The sequence below is a fragment of the Gavialis gangeticus genome, unplaced genomic scaffold (assembly GCF_001723915.1).
Source record: "Gavialis gangeticus isolate Ggan-Ray unplaced genomic scaffold, GavGan_comp1, whole genome shotgun sequence".
NCBI classification, from domain to species: domain Eukaryota; kingdom Metazoa; phylum Chordata; order Crocodylia; family Gavialidae; genus Gavialis; species Gavialis gangeticus.
Window position 1 is genome coordinate 188,828,966 of NW_017729022.1, and position 17,065 is coordinate 188,846,030.

The 17,065-nt window shown below is 42.7% G+C and overlaps 1 protein-coding gene across 1 annotated transcript in view; it reads right to left on the bottom strand.

Moving 5' to 3' along the window:
- The window catches only part of CFAP36 (cilia and flagella associated protein 36), a 54,597-nt gene that overhangs the window by 20,048 nt on the left and 17,484 nt on the right, over positions 1–17,065 (bottom strand). Inside the window, exons 4-6 of the mRNA XM_019516672.1 lie at positions 10,320–10,434; positions 6,599–6,686; positions 3,383–3,434 (exon numbers count right to left, since the gene is read on the bottom strand). Coding sequence (XP_019372217.1) covers positions 3,383–3,434; positions 6,599–6,686; positions 10,320–10,434 — 255 coding nt within the window. The remainder of the gene's footprint in view (positions 1–3,382; positions 3,435–6,598; positions 6,687–10,319; positions 10,435–17,065) is intronic.

The following is a 17,065-nucleotide window of genomic DNA, read 5'->3' on the forward strand; positions in this document are numbered from 1 at the left end:
TTTTTTTTTTTTTTTTTTTTTTTTTTTTTTTTTTTTTTTTTTTTGGAATTGAGATACAAATGTTGATAGTTCGTAAGAACTTAAAAAATCCAGCAGAACTGGGATGACTCATTTCTTGGTATTTTATTTTTCCTTAAAAAAAAAAATCAAACTAATACTGATACTGGAAAGAGAATTTCATCACCACCTCTCTTGTAGATCAAGAGTAGAAAGCTTGCAAGACACTGGGAGAGTATTTCTGGAGGAATACTGCAGTTTGTTTAGGACTTTCTATCTAGTCAAGCTTCCACATTCATTTTCTCTGGATTGGAATTCTGGATTAGGAAATGAATTAGAAGATCTGTTCTGAGAACTTTGTTTGGTCTGAGAGTCTATTTGGGGCAATTTTATTTATTTATTTTAATCCTGATTCTGATTCTCCTAACCTCAGAAGAGAAAAAGGATACAGAAATAAAATGGTCATGTGTGAGAAACAACCTCTCTTCACAGCTTCCTGTGATAACTTTCCTTGGTGAAGAACTTTTTATAATCATCACACTTCTCCAGGCCATGTCTTGGTACCCCTGGGAGCAACCTAGCTCCCTGAATCTCAGTTTGGGTCTGGAACAATTCTTAGGGTATGTCCACACCACTTCTACAACACTCCTGAGAATAACAAGGAGAAGTACACCTCACCCACCTACTTCTGTTCCACAAGTATCAACTCCAGGCATGAGACAGCCAAGAAGCCCTGTGGGCACTTCTGACACTACTTCAAACAATGCCAGATACAGATGCTTGAGAGCAGACATCAGAGATGCCCATGAGACAGTTTCAGTGTCCCACTGCCATGCTTGGCATGGAAGCAAGGGCACAGGCTATACTTCTTGATTTTCTTCTTAAGATCACAGAAGCAGCACTATACATATTTCCTTAGTCGTTGACATCTTAGCCAGCCCACTTGTGGTCAGTGTCCTGTGTTGAGGTGGAGGGGAGAGGGAGAGGTTGCAAGTGTGTGGTGTATTTGCTCTAAGGATTGAGTGACATTGTGTCTAGGAAAGAAACTGCAATTCTCTGATGCTTAACTTCAGGTGCTTGTCTTAAGGCATCAAGATACGATTTTTCTCAATTTATCCCAAATGTCCTCATAATTGTGATGGCTCTAATCTCTCTAGCCTGAAGCCTCTTTCACCTTGACCACGTCCCTATCTAGTCTTGGGCCTTGAATATATATTTCTTAACCTGAAAAATCCTGGCAGTGATTGCCACCCTTATCACCTACATTGTGAAGATGTTGGAGAAGCCAAGAAGGAATTAAATTCTTCATGACTTGCTGATGGTGAAGAATGAGGAATTTTTTAAGGTGAAAGTCAACTTGGGTGACAGTAACCATGAAATGAAAAGCGTTCAAGATCCTAAGGGAAGGAAGGAAGGGGAGCTGCAGAATAAAGACATGGGACTTCCAAAAGCCAAAATTTTTAATAAACTCTGGTAACCGCTGTGCAGGTTCTCAAGTCTAAGGGGAAAAATAGTCCAGGGGAGCTGGTTATACTTTAGACAACACATTAAGGGTGCAAAAGCAAACTATTTTAATGCAAAGAAAGGATAGGAAGTGCACCGAGAGACTGGCTGAGCAAAGCAGTAAACTCTTCAATGAGCTGGAACTCCAAAAAGATTTCCACTTCTAGCAAGATATCTTTCCATGTTGCTAGGGATGAGTAAAAGAGGTATACAGGAAGAGGATCGGGAAGGCTGAGGCACAAATAGAGATGCAGCTAGCAAGGGACATAAATGGCAACAGAAAGCATTTTACGAGTGGATAAGAAGAAGGCTAAGGAAAATGGGTCCCTGGCGGAATAGACCAAGCAATCTAATAATAGTTAATGCAGAGAAGGCTGAAGTACTTGATTTTTTTTTTTTTTTTACTTCAGTCTCTACAAATTTGGTCAGCCATCAGATGATAAGCTTGGTTTGCAACAAAGGTGTGGGAAAAGAAAATTTGCCTAGAGTTAGGGAAGGGAAGGACAGGTTAGGGAAGCTGAATGTTTTCAAGATGAAATTCATTCCTCAAGACCATGTCTGAGGTACTTGGAGAAGCACTAGCTCTTCCCTCCTGAGTACTCATGGAAGTCTGAGGTCCTGGTTGACTGGAAAAGAGCAAATATAATGTCCTTCCTCCAGAAAGGGAAGAAGGGAGGTCCAGGGAATTACAGGCCAATCAACCTCTCATTGATTCATAGAGATGATGGTCGTGGAGTAGGTCACTACTGAATCCATTTTTAAACACCTCATGGACAAGACTATCAGAAACAGTTAAAATGCATTCATCAAAAGCACCTGAAAAGGTAACAAGTTTGTGGACTGGGAGAGAGCAATAGATATTATTTACCTAGACATTAAGATGGCTTTGAATACTGTCTCCCACAACATTCTCATTAAGGAAGTACAGTTTAGGCCAGGGCTAGGCAATCCCCAGCACCAGAGTGAGGCACACAAAGGCATTTTGCTTGACGCACGCACCTTGGGGCGGACAGTGGGGAAGAGACCAGGGCTGTGCAACAAGTATCCCATGGGCCCAAATAGGGAGTTTTGGAGAGCTGTCACAGGCCAAGTCAGATCCCCCCCAACCCCCTCCAACTGCAACACCCCACAAACTTCCTTATATGGGAAGGGGCCATGGGTGAGGAGCTGACATGGGTGTGGGTGGGTGGCAGCTTCAGCAGGGGCAGCTCAGCCGGGGCCCCAGCTGCCACCAGCACTCTCTGGCTGCCCTTGTATCCTGAAGACAGGCTAGACCTGCTCCTTGGCTTCAGCATTAGTGGCCTGGATGCAGAGGCAGTGGATTGACAGAAGCTGCAGCGGGGGGGGGGGGAATGGGGACTTGGCAGCAGGTGTGACTGCCTGCCTTCACCACTACTGGGGCCTTCCTGCTGCACCAGGGCTGTACTGTGGATCCTCCCCACTGCTGCCACCCTGCCAGGCATGCAGGCCTGGGGGGCCTGGAGGTGGCTCTGGTGGCAGCAGCAGAAAGGAGCCGTAGGGGCAGCCCCAGCATAGGCTCTGGGTGGTGGCAGCAAAAAGGGCTTAGCAGGAATGAGGGAGAGGTAACCACATTGGCAGGAGATGTGAATGGGCTGCTTCCTCTATAGCTAATGATGCTACTGAGGTCAATGATACATTACAACACTCTTAAAAGAGAAACTGAACCTTCAAAAGGAAAGGTCCTTTAATTTATAATGGCAACAAGGCGGTCTCTAGCAACCCTTTTATTTCCTCTGCAAGGTGTATGTGATTGGATGAGATTTGTTCTTAGTAAAAACTTTTCAGTCCAAGGCAAAGATATAAAAAAAAAAAAGATATTAAAGACTTACTGCCATACCTGAATCAAAACTAACGAACTCACCTCTTTAGTCCTTTTCTTATCTTGCTCTATTTCATATTCTTCCTTAGACCTCCTGACAAAATAGACAAAATAGTGTAGAATATTCTGGAATCTTCAAAATAACATGATTTACATTCATTTAGCACTGCCAAATCAGAGGACAAACTTGGCATGATAGTCATAGAATCATAGAGAAGCAGGGCTGGAAGTGACCTCCAGAGGTTATAAAGTTCAACTCCCTCCCTGAGGCAGGATCACCCCTATCCAAAACATCCTATACAATCCACCCTCTGAACTCTACACAAGACTACCTTCAACCCTGATACAACATAGACCTAATATCCTAACCTGCCACAGATAAAAGTGAACCACAGCAGCCAATATCCCGGTTCTATGAAATACTGTCAATGTATGCTCTAAAGTAGGAGTTTTCACACTTTTTCGATCATTGTACTCCCAGGCAGCTGGACGCAGAGCAGTGTACCCCCAGCTGTGGGGCGGAGCGAAGGCATAGCGTGCGACACGACGCCGAGCGGGGGAGGGGGTGGCACACAGCTGGATGCGGAGCGGTGGCAGCAGCCTCATGCGAGCTTCCCCACCCTCCATGTCTGGCCAGTCACCCCCACAGGGCAAGGGAAGCTCACACATGGCAGCTACCCTCGCGTACCCCCTAGAACCTGCTCAAGTACCTGCAGGGGTACATGTACCCCTGTTGACAACCCCTGCTCTAGAGATCCTGGATATATGGCTACACCCCCTGCTACAAAGGAAGGGAAAAAATCCCACAGTCCATACCAATCTGACCATGGAGTTAAATTCCTTCCTGACTCCAAAATGATGACTGGTCAGACCCTGAGCAGAGAAGAAAGACCTTCTAGCCATTAGCCTCTGACTTTAGCCCCAGCAGGAGCACTGGCATAACCCAATCCAAGTTCTTCCCAGTCTTGATGCAGCCAACACCCAATATCTTTGAGGGAGACTTAAAAACACCCTGACATATGTAACAAGGGGAGTGGGAGGGGGCAACTAGCAAAGCTCACAAGCATAGGAAATACCCATATTGGAACATAGGCATAGATTATCCCTAACCAGTGGCTGTCCAACCTATTTTTGAACACCTCCAATGATGGAGAGTCCATAACTTCCACAGCCAGTCTATTCCACTGCCTTGCTATTTTAACAGTAAAGAAGCCTTTTTTCCAGGTATCCCAGCTAAATTTACTTTGCTGCAACTTCAAGCCATTCTGTAGCAAGACAGAAAAGCTGCTTCCCCTGCCCTTCCTTCTGGCAGCCCATCAAGTATTTGAAGACTGCCATCGTGTCTCTTTTTTGCAAGCTGAACATGCCTAGCTCCTTCAGCTTCTCCTCATATGACTTGCCTTTCAAGCCCTTGATCATCTTTGTTACCCACCTCTGGACCTTTTCTAACTTTTCCACATCCTTTTTAAAATGTGGAGCCCAGAACTGCACACAGCACTCCAGATCTGGCCTAACCAGTGCCAAGCAGTGAAGCACTATCACCTCCTGCGTCTTGTACCTAACACTTCTCGTGATCCAGCCCAAAACCACACTCACCTTTTGTGTGGCTATACCATACTGCAGGCTCATATTGAGTCTGAAATCTATCAAGACTCCCAAGTCCTTTTCCACAGTGCTGCCATCCAACCAGATGTCACCCTTTTCTTATTTGTATGTTTGATTATTCTTCCCAAGGTGTAGTACCTTGCATTTGTCCACACTGAACTTCATCCTGTTAGCACTAGCCCAACTTTCCAATCCATTTAAAGCTTTCTGAATTGCGCTCACATCCTCCAACATGTTCATAATTCTTCCCAGTTTCATGTCATCTGCAAACTTGCTCAGGAAGCTTTCTATGCCAGCATCCAAATTGTTAATAAATGTACTGAACAGCACCAGGCCCTGTTGGACTCCACTTGAAACCTCCTGCTACTCTGACATGGACCTATTAATAATTACTCTTTGTTTAAGCCAGTTATCTATCCATCTTGTAGTAGTTTTATCTAGCCCACATTTCTTCAAATTGTTTATTAGAAAGTCATGTGGGACCTTCTCAAAAGCCTGGCTGAAGTTCAGAATCACTATATCCACAGCATTCCCTTTATTGATCCGAGTAGTTACTTCGCCAAAGAAGGAGATCAAGTTTGTTTGACATGATTTGTTTTTCATAAATCCATGCTAGCTGCTTGTGATCTTCAATATGAAGTGATTTTTTTTATAATGATTTAGCACTGCTAAATCAGAGGACAAACTTGGCATGATAACCCCAAATTTCCAAAGTCTCCAAACAGCTTTGATTATTTCAAATACAAAACAAAAACTGCAATATTGGTCCTGATAAACAGTGGGCCTTATTTGCCCCCGTGCAGGAAACTCTTGTTTTAAGTTTATTCCTGGGAATTCTTATTCAGATGGTAGGGTGAGTGACAAAAAGGAGATGTTTCTTCTTTTATAAGTAAAAGGAGAAATATCCAGAAGGCAGAAAATATATAGTGTCCCTTGCCTTCATCTGCTTTTGAGTATTACTTGGTCTCTTCCATGTTCATAATGCCATTAGCCAGCCCCTGAGGGTTGAGGGCAAGGGCTCCCTTAAACAGAGAGGGGAACTATCACACTTTAATGAAAACTGAGCCTATTAATGTCTGCCGGTTTTATTTATGCAACTGGGATTTTTTGGGAAGGAACAATAATCTAGAATAACCACATTGGCTCCCTACTCCCGAAACTCCACTGTCCTACACCTCGAAAGAAGCCCCTGCACGGGAATTCCAATGAAGCTGTGGAAAAGAACAAAACCTTCTGCAAAAGCAAAATTCATTCTTTCTTCATGCACAGGCTGCTCTATATGCTGGGACTGCAGGGTGCTCTGACAATGCAGAAGCTGAAAGCTGAACTAACAAGCTGATTGTCTGAGCCCTTGTAACATACTGAAGGTGAGCTCAGAGGAACAGGGCCTAGGTAGTGCTCCAGTTGCCAGCAACCCCAGGCTGATGAAACAGCCCCTTGGAAACCATTTTTCACTGATGAAAGTTATGGCTGACTTCAGGATGCTCAATGTTTTGATTCAGTAAATGTTGTACTTGGATTCTCTCTTAATTAGAACTTTGAAAAGCACATTTATGCCACCTAGTAGACAAAGGAAATGCTCACGTAAAATAAACATGAGAACTGTTATTTCTTATTTTGTAAAAATGATTAGGTAGAATATAAATTTTTTACCTTAAAACTTCCCTCAGTATTTTCATTTCTTGCTGTTCAATTTCAGTAAATACATCAGAGCCATCTGTCAAACAGCCAGGTAGTACACCTATAAAAAAACAAAAACTGCAGAATTCCTGCATTACTTGGGAGGGGAGGGGGGATTTCCACTCCATCTAGCACCCTTTTCTCAGCCAGAGAAAGGAAGGCAAGGGAAAATTACTTACCTACAATGCTACTTTTCAGAAGTGACACAAAAAAAATGGATTCCTTAGCATCAGCTTCCCAACAACACTCCAAGCACATCTACACATATGTATTAATGCACATTAATAAACTCCAGTGCATATCCTGCTGGAGTTTTCTGCTCCCAGGTACTGCATTTATACATGTGCCTGGGACTACAGCACACTGAGCCAGGTCAGAGAAGCTTCAGCTGGCAGGGGACCCAGGGGATCAGCTTGCCACTTCAGGGCTGCTCCAACTTGGTTCAATGTGGTATGGAGCAGCTGGCTGGGGCACAAGGGTGTTTCAGTGCAGGGCTAGCCAGTAGGCAGCCCTCTCACTAAAGCAACCTCATGCCCCAGTCAGTTGGGTTAGTGTCTACACATGTGTTGCACCTCATGAAAAAACTCCACAGGACAGTACTTGTATTTACAAGTACTAACCTACTGTGGGGTTTTAGTTTCCTGTGGCCGAACATATAGACACCAAGATCTGTACTGCGGAGCTAATCAGATAACTCAGCAATAAATGTCTTTTGTAGACATACCCTCCGAGTGCTAAAGTTTTGAGTCTCAAGGAAGAGGAAGAGCAGGCAAAGCAAGAGGTACATGCTTCAGTGACCATCACAGGCCATCTCCCCAAGCTATAAGAACCCATAGCTGCCTCAGAAACCAGTTTCTTAGCTCTTTGGTTGGTGACACTCATAAGTAACAAATCAACCACACTGAAAATTCGCAGTTAGTAAAACTAACTGCAAAAAGCAACATAAAAGGATAAAACCCTAAGTCTGAAAGGGGGGGTAAATATCCTATCGGAAAGATATCGGCAGAGAAATAAATTGCAAGTAATCTTATCTAAGGAATACGAAAATACGGGGGAGTAGATCTGATGGCCCATGAGTTTCTTTCCAATCCTATGTTCCCTAAATACTGGGATATTATGACAATGAAAGTTACAAAAGACCATAAAAAATTAATTATTCTGTAGTGCAGTTGGATCATGTGTAATAAATATGGCATGGGGTCACACACAGAATAATAAGAAAAAAAAGAAAGACTGAATTGCTACCTATTCAGTGAATGTTATTCATTCTGTGCACTGAAAGAAGCAGGTAACTGTAGAAAAAATATGATGCAATCATGTGAAGACTATATCATAATGCAAACACACAAGGGGACCAAATTAAGCCTGCACAAACAACCTTCATTCTAACATTTAACTTTGTAAGTATGACTTTGAAATGTGTATGTCCTTCTGCTGCCGTTCTATTTATCTCGTATAGGTATGTGTCTAAGTGTGTATGTCTACACATGCTCCTATGGCACTGTCGTTACTGTTCCGTCATTTAGTACTTCCGAAATAAAGTACTAAATGATGGCAAAGTAACAGCTCATACTACACTGTCAGCAGGGCACATGCTTATTTCTAGCAGCTATGTCACCATAGCAACGCACTATACCGAGGGAGCGTGTCACTACAGCGACGTAGATGTGGTGTCACAGTTTTTGGCCATAGCATGTTGCTACAGTGATGCAGTGTCATGTATATATGCCTACTGTGTTGTAAATAAAGAATATTAAAAAACCTTATATTTTTGTTTCTCTTTTGTGTCCCAATCTATATTCTAAACTAGTTCCTTTGTGATGGTTTAAAAAGACAAACAACTGATACCACACAGAAAACAGACCTAGCAACTCTCCCTCAACATGTACAAGGCACTGCACTTGGAGAAACTGGACAACTACAACCTATACCACTTCTGCCTTGGGCAATTCTGCATGGAGCCATGCTCAGCTCAGCTACAGCTGAGAACAGAGCCTCCACCTAATTTCCTGCTGCCTCTTCTTACTTATCTTCTCAGTGGATAAAAAATGATTAAAAAAATTGGGCTTGTTACTTAAATTAGAATGTATTTGATTTAATCATTTTTTTAAATTCAAGATGCTTTTAAAAATAATATATAAAGATAGTTTTAATTTTATATATGTTAAAGCTCAGAGATATCATCATGGAATAGCAATTAGTATATTCTATTTGAGACAATATAGTCATGTAACCTTTTTAGAAGTTTTTTAAATAGGTCACAACAGGCCATGGACTATATTAGGGGCCCAATCTTATGGAGTTCCCAGAGGCTTCTCTATAGATTAGTAAAGATTAAAGAAAACCACTCTACCCAATGGGACTCAGTGCTCAGTCTAGAAGATCACATTAAGCATCTCTGTGTGATGTCTAGTTTCAGTTCTCAAGCTGTGGACTTGTCTCTCCAGAGATCATAGACAAGCAAGGTCCTTTGGGTAGATGCGATATCTTTTATTAAACCAAATAAATAGTTGGAAAAAATATTCTTTGAAGCTTTCAGGCACAAATGCCCTTCTTCAGGCATAGGGAGAGTTTGTTGTCTCCAGAGATTACATCCTTGTTAACAGCAGTATATGAAGATGAGAGATAACAGACCTGATTACCCACCCATCAGCCCTATTGGCTCTCTGCAGGTTTATGTACACACAGTCAAGCCCTTTACCTTTCTCTAAAAATGCAAAGTTTCAAAAAGTTAAATGAGTAAAGGATATCCAACAACAAGAATGCACTGTTTGTAGAAATCAATGATTAAACCTAGGCTTCCTGACCAGTGATTTAAGTCATGATTTAAATCTATTTGACTTAAATCAAATCCACCCTGCTGCTTCTTTCCTTTTCACAGGTATTATTTTAATGCTGGCTTAAAATTTGGAATTTCAAAATAATTTAAAAACTAATGTAATTAATGTTTGTCCTATATCCTCATGGTTAAGAAAAAAAAAATCAGACATCTTTCTAAATGATGATATGCAATTTTTCTGAATAAAATCAGAAAACTTACACATGCAATCCTCTGCTATAGACACAGCAAATAGTAAGAAGGAAATTACTAAACTTTGAGATTCAGGAAAGCTTGAGCTTGTTGAGATAAAAAACTAAGAGAAGAGCCTGGAAGATAATCGTGCTAAAATTACTGAGTATACACAGGTATATTAAAGTAATAGGGTGACAAAATAATATTTGAATGTGCATCCCCTTGAACACAACTTGCTGTGCAGCTACATAGAGAGGTTTGAGACTATGGTAAGTGTAAGCACAAAGGGAACTTGCTGCTTTGCAAATCCATCAGTCTTTATTCTATATGGAGTGAGAGAGTGGCCAGCTTGACACTGGTTGTTGTACTCCAGATAACAATCATGTTGCACCAAGTTATAGGTGCTGTTGTAATACCCCATACTGATCTGCACAATTCTTAAACTAAATTATATTTAAATTTCATAAAATAGTCTAACAGGCTTTGACTAACTTTTATTTCCCTTTTAAAAGCTGTGATTGACAGAACCAGTTGTAGAGTAAGGGTGAAATCCTGGCCTGGAAGTTTTGCCATTGACTTCAACTAAGCCAGGATTTTACCTTACTTATCCAGATTACATAGCTCTCAGAACAGCTGAAAAGATAAACAAAAAACTATAAATTCTCATTTATTGCTTCTTACCATTTCTCTCTTTAATGACTCTAATGGCTTGCAGCTGCATTTCAATATTTTTTTGTACCATCATTTCTTTGAATAGTCTAAAATCTTCTGCTGCCAGTACAGGTTGCAAAATGACCTGTGGGGGAGAAAACTGAGAAATTAACAGAAATGCAACTGATCATTTCAAAATAGCCCAGATTTCAAAAGGTATACTTCAAGATAGCAAGAAATAACATCTTTATATTGTCTCTACTTAGAAACATTTTTGTGTTATCTGTCACCTGGAATAAACACTTACTGTTGATACAACACCAACAACTTTGGGGAGGGGGAAGAAACAAGCAACTAAGGAGGATGAGGATTGGATTTACCGATATGGAAAACAAAAAACTTCTGTCTGAGATTGTTCAAAATTCACCATCACTACACTGATTTTCTGTTTTCTATATGCATTTTAAAGTACTATTTTATGGTCCCAGTCCTATTACTTTGTGCTGGTGGACTGTCAACCCTAAATAGTTCCCTGCAACAGCAGAACCTAATTAATTTATTTGTAAAATGGAATGCTGCTGTTTGGTTTGAGAGCCTAACAAGACTGAAATTCTGCAGCATTGCCAACCCCACCATGCCAAAAATCATGAGACGAACTCTTAAAAAAATCAAGAGATTGCCACATATATCATGAGATGCTATTTGTGAAGTATGTGTGGGGTTGGGGGGTGGTATTTGGGAAGATGTTGGGGGCTGTGGGTGTGTGTGGGGTCCCCACACACCCTGGCAGGATGCAGGGTACTATAGGTGTGGAGTGAGAAGCAGCAGCACGGTGGGGTGGGCTGTGGCTTGGGAGCAAGGAGCAGACAGAAAGACTGACACAGAGCCAATGACAGACACACAGACAACACCCAGCTGGTAAGTGGAGGGAAGGGGACTAGGCAGAAGTGGGGGTGGTGGGGAGGGAAGGGGCATGGCGGGGGCAGATCAAGGCCCCACAGGGAGGGAGGGAGGAAGTGGGGGAGGAACAGGAATAAATGGGGCCCCAGGACTGGGGCAGGTTGTCCAGAGGTGTGAGGGAGGGGCATGGCCCCCCCACAGTAGTGTACACCCACAGGGGAGGCATGGGGCCACGTGCCCCCCTGCAAGGTAGAGGTGAGCTGGGGCTCTGCACCCTGCTGCCTTGCCCCAGGAGCTCAGCTGCGTGATGCCATTGCTGCCTGCCAGGCTGGTAGAAGACATGGGGCACACTGGCACATCCCCTACCTGCCCAGTGGCAGGAGGCACACTAGGGTCATGCGGCTGAGCTCCTTGGGCAAGGCAGCAGGGTGCAGAGCCGCAGCCCGCAACAGTTAGCCTGCCTCTGCCCTTCCACCTCTGGAGGACCCGCCCTGGACCCAGGGCCCCATTCATCCCTGCCCCTGCTCCTGCCCCACTCCCTCCCTCACTGCAGAGGCCTCGATCACGCTCCCCCCGACCCTTTCCCTCTCCCCTCACCCCTTTTCCTCCACTTACCAGCTAGGAAAATCTGGAAATCTGAGGGTTGGATTGGGAGATTGAGAGCTGCAGTTATTTTGACTTTGAAATCCTGAGTCTTGTGACAGTATTACAATAGTTGGCATTACTGATTCTGTCTAACATGTACACTTTTTAATAGTTTCAGTCACCTATTCTAGCTGTGATGAAAAGCATGTAAAAAATAACAAAGGAAAAATAAAAATAAAAAGCTGATTGTCTCCTAGGGCAGTGCTCTGAATTTTTAAAAGACTTGGATTCTATTTTAAGGTGAAATCCTGCACCCTTGGAATAAATAGCAAAATTCTCTTCCCCCTCCCCACCCCACTCCCTCAGTATTTTCTTCCTCCAGTTTAACAGAAGCCAGGTACACAGGCGACATCCCCTGACATTAGGGAAAGGGAATGCTCAGAAGTGGAATTAAGGAAAAGCCACTCATTTCTCCATGGCTGATGATAGAGCTAGTACTTTGAGTCATTACATCTTTTACTAAAGGGGAACTAGGCATTTTTTTGCAAAATTATACTGGGAAGACAAATAACGCTGGGGCAGGTGGTCTGCAGTATAAAGCCAGGGTAGGATGCAGTAGTAGCAAGATGTACTTTGTAGCAATTTTTGTATGGGCTCAAAACATACAGAACAGGTTAAAGATGACAGAAATTAAAATTCTCTCTAAGGTACAGAGAACTCTAAAGGACAGGACACAAATAACTCTAGCTTTAAAAAAAAAAAACAGGAAGTACCTAGACTATATCTACTGTCCTCTTTCTAACAGTAACTAAGATATGACTATATGTTAGCTAAGGACTAAAATGTCTGGTATTTCCTCTTCATGCTACAGCTGAATTTGGATGTTGCTATTTAATAAGCTTTCCCAAAATCCAATTGTGCAGATCTGTAATTGTGCATCGGGGATGATATCAAAGTCTCAAGAGAAGAGTGAATGAAGACTACTTTGCCAAATGCTAAATCCAATTTGGGGAGACTTCAGAAACTTCATAGTGGTTTGTGAATATGTGAAGAGAGCTCCAAGTAGACTCTTTACAGATGCCTAGGAGACATGTTTCTCTATAACGATGCAAATGCTTCTTAGGTTCTTGTGGAGAATGTTTTAATAATCATATCAAAACACAGCTTGGCTATTTGGTAGCCTGGAAAATCACTGAGTAGATATCACCAGACCCTGCATTCTCTCCACTATGGCTAGACAGAGAAGATGATCTCAGTGGTTCCCTCATTTGTCAGCAGAAAGCCAAAGCACAGTCTTATGTCCAGGAAATGGAGCTTGCCCTCATGAACGTGCAAGGTTTTTGCAATGGAAAAAATGGAGAGTGGGTGTGCTGGTTTAGGGTGGTGTTCCATGGTCACCTGCAGCAGGAATCTGGGGTGCGTCTATAAGAATATTTTATCTGGATGGAAAATTGCATAGGGCCTAGGACATGAATCTCACCTGCCACTTCTTGCCAAGCAACCAAGGTCATCTTCATTGACATATGTAGCAAATTACACAAATGACAGTAGATCAAATGGTGGCTTCATAAAAATAAGGAGGACTACACTGGTCAGATCTTTCAAGATTTTAAACCAAGCGCTGTAGGAAAACACCACCTGCCCAGTACTGGTGAGTGGTAACCCAAGATGGCTGCTAAATGGAATTTAGCCAAGTGTTGGGGATTGGTTGCTCTCTGTTTCAACTCCAGAAGAGGTGAGGTAAGGTAATATCTTTTGTGGGATCAACTTGTATAGTTGGGAGAGAGAGGAAATAAGCCTTGAGGTTTCAAACATCACAAGTTGGAAAGCAATTATAATCCAGGCCAAGTACATCTTAGAACAATTGCTTTAGTTTAACCTAATTACCTTAATGCATTTTACCACTTGGAAAGTAAGCAATTGTGAAGAAAGAGAAGTTAGCAGAGGGAGTTTCAGGAGTCAGGATCACTGACAAGCCCTCAGCTAGCACTGGTCACCTGGACAGGACTGGCTGCAGCTGCCTGACAGCCCCCAGGTGGCCGTCAAACAAATGCTTATGTGAAGCTGCTACATATAGGCAGCAGCCCTGGTAGTGCTCAGTGGGCTTTCAACCTGTCTAGCAGCTGATTCCTTGCTGTGATTTCTCTCAAGTCTGGCTCCCTGAAATACTGTCTGGCTCCTAATCTTAAGCTTTTTTTCTGCATCCCTGCCTACACGCTGGCCCTTGGACTTCAGGCTTGTGATCTCTGGTTCTTAGATTTCCCAGGCTTCTGCCCTTACCACTAAATCCTGTCCCCCCACACACCCTGTCTGAGTCTTGCCTGTGACAGGGAAAGGCAAGAGGTAAGTTAAAATAAGCTAAAAACCCTATCACTTAAGTCTATGGCTCTGGGTGTCCAGTAAGTTATGAATTTATTTTCCCAGGTCAGTCCTATAACCTACCTATTGTGTAGGTGTAAGTAATGTAGATGAAAGGGGGCCCTAAATTGAAGTGGTGTTTTTTAAAAAAACACCGCCTTAGGGATGATTGACCCCCTCCCCCCACCCCATGCACACACCCCGCTGACTTACCTGCCTCTAGGGGCAGGGGAAGATGAGCTGCCAATGAGGGGAGCAGCCCCTGGACTGTGGGGGAGGGACTGGTGCTTCCCTCCCTGGCAGCTGCGCCCCCCACACATAAAGGCAGCACCCTCCCGCAGGCACCTGGCTCGGGTGGTCCTGGGGGACACTGCAGCCGCAGAGGGAAGCACCAGGCCACCGCACAGTTCAGGCAGGCAGGCTGGTAGGCTCCAGGGGGAGGGAAAAAAGGGTCAGGCTCACTGCTTTTTCTTGGTTGGAGCTGCTTTCCGGGGCTACTGTCAGCCTGCCTGCAGGACTTCCTGCAGAGCCATGGAGCTGAACAGAGTCCAGTGCTTTGCTCCACAGCTGTAGAGGCAGCAAACTAAAACTCCTCCAAGGACTTTTAGTTTGCTGCATCCCAAGTCATTTAAAGCGCATTACACTGCTGAATTTCCTACAGCAGCTGGAATTAATTTCCTACAGCGGCTGGAATTAATGCACAATAGGCCACTGAGGCGTGCAAACACGGACACCATTAAAGCGGTGCAAAAGCATTTAGCCTGCTTTAAAGTGTCACGTACACACGCCTCTCATTTCATCTACACACGGCCATGGATGATAGATATTGATCTCCTACTTAGCATTAGGGAATTCACCTTGCCCCAGTAAGATAATCATATCCACTTAAGTGATTTGCTTATCCACTTAGTGAGACAAGTCTACTTAGGGATTTTTCTTGGCTATAGGCAGGATTGTTCCAGACCAGCAAAGATAAGACCATCCGACACCCAGGCTGTGACATGGAAGGTATAATTCAGGTCTGCGTAGAGAATCTTCCATCTGTTGTAGTATAACAGATCTGGGAAGAAAGGGTTTTGAAATAGATAGTTAAAAGATGCAGACCTTCTAGAACATGAACTGCCTCATGCATACTGAAGCTATTAAGAGCTGGTTGTCAGTCCTGTCTGAACTCTGTAAAGAATCTGGGAATCAGAGAGATCAGATGGTAAGCATATATTCTATTTGCCTGCATACCACATACACGTTTCCTGCAAAAAATCAGCACACCAAAATTGGGGTGCATATCTTAAGCAAGGGAATTTGTTTTTTCATCACTGTAAAAGGGCAAGTAGCCACTATGACTGATGGCCACCAAGATGGCTGTTATTTTTCTCTGGGACTGGATGTTTTACTACTGCCCTAACAAGGATATGAGGCCCAACTAGTTACTGTCCTGCAACAGCAGGAAGTTTCTGCTGCCTCACTCAGGCTGTCCTTGGATGCCGCACTTCCTGGCTCTGTTTCCCAGAGGACATGCTGTACGTCAGACAACTGGCCATGACTCTGGAAAAATCTTTTCTTCTATAGTCTAACTTCCACAAAAAAGGGGTGCAACTAGCATGCAACAAAATATGGTATCGGCATCATCATCGTCAACGTCAAGAAGGCTATGAATATGGTTCATGTGGCTCATGCTCCCCTGGAAAAGATACAACACTTCTTGTTAATCTGGTCTAAATAGTTTCACCCTGGGTTAACCCCAATCCAAAAAGATCACTTGAAGAATGGAGGCCTCGATCGCCCACCCACTCAAAGGAAAGCATCCACCTAGATGGTCTATCTGGCTGTTCTGGAAGTCAGGTCAGTGTAACACACAAAACTACACCTTAAAAAGACTAGTTCCAGAGTTTTGACTGTTCCTTGGCATACTTTAATATATGGTGCTGTCCATCATGGCCTGTACCAACTGATATGATTTCTGAGTGTTCACTTCAGGCCCAAGAACAGATGAAGAACGCACTGAAGATTTTCAGGCACCTGCAGAGAAGATCCCCTTTTAATACCCAGTTGCCCTAGTAAGAGTACACTGATGCATTGTTTCTCCTGAGCTGGGGAGCTACCATCTTAAGCACTCTGGTAAGTACCCAAAGTGATACTGAAAGCTAAGCATGCAATTAAGTGATTTGCTTGATTGGGACATTAGTTAGTTTTACTCAGGAGCTTATTTTGTAAATAAGTTTTAAAAAGAAACTAATTAAAACCACACAGTTATTGTTAGTTTCCCTTTGCACTATGGTTTTCAAACTGAGTATCCCATGCCATTTTAGTAAATTGTCTCCCCTTAGATATCCTTCATATTACTTACAAATTTATACTCTGTCCCTCCTCACAGCCATGTTTATTGCTTTTCCACCTGATATTTACAGGTCTTAATAATTTTTATTCAAAAGATAATCCTACCACTTTCCCTTATCATTTTTGTTATTCTTCTCTGAGCTCCCTTTAAGTTGATATCAACCAACCATCAAAGAGAGAATGTGAAGTCACTTACACTGTGCGATTAATACAATTTAAAACTTGTTTTTAAAAAAGCAAAAGCCAGGAAACATTTTACATAAAATTTTTGATGCCACAAAGAAATGTGTGTTCAAGTGTTATTGTTTATCGCAAATAAAATGTAAGAAATGTGCTAATCATAATTCATACCTTAAATATAGCTACATTACTTTTGCCTGAGAGAGGACTTCAAGATTTCATACCCGTTCTGGTATATTAGTGGAAATATCAAATTAACAGTACACTATCAAAATGTATCCAATCTTAAACAAATGAAATCATACCTGTGAAGTATGTGATTTTGCAAGAGGAGATGAACATGCTTCTTGAAATTTTTCTTCATTAATTCCAACTTCTTTAAGATAACCAGCTAGCAGTTTCTCAACCTACAAAAA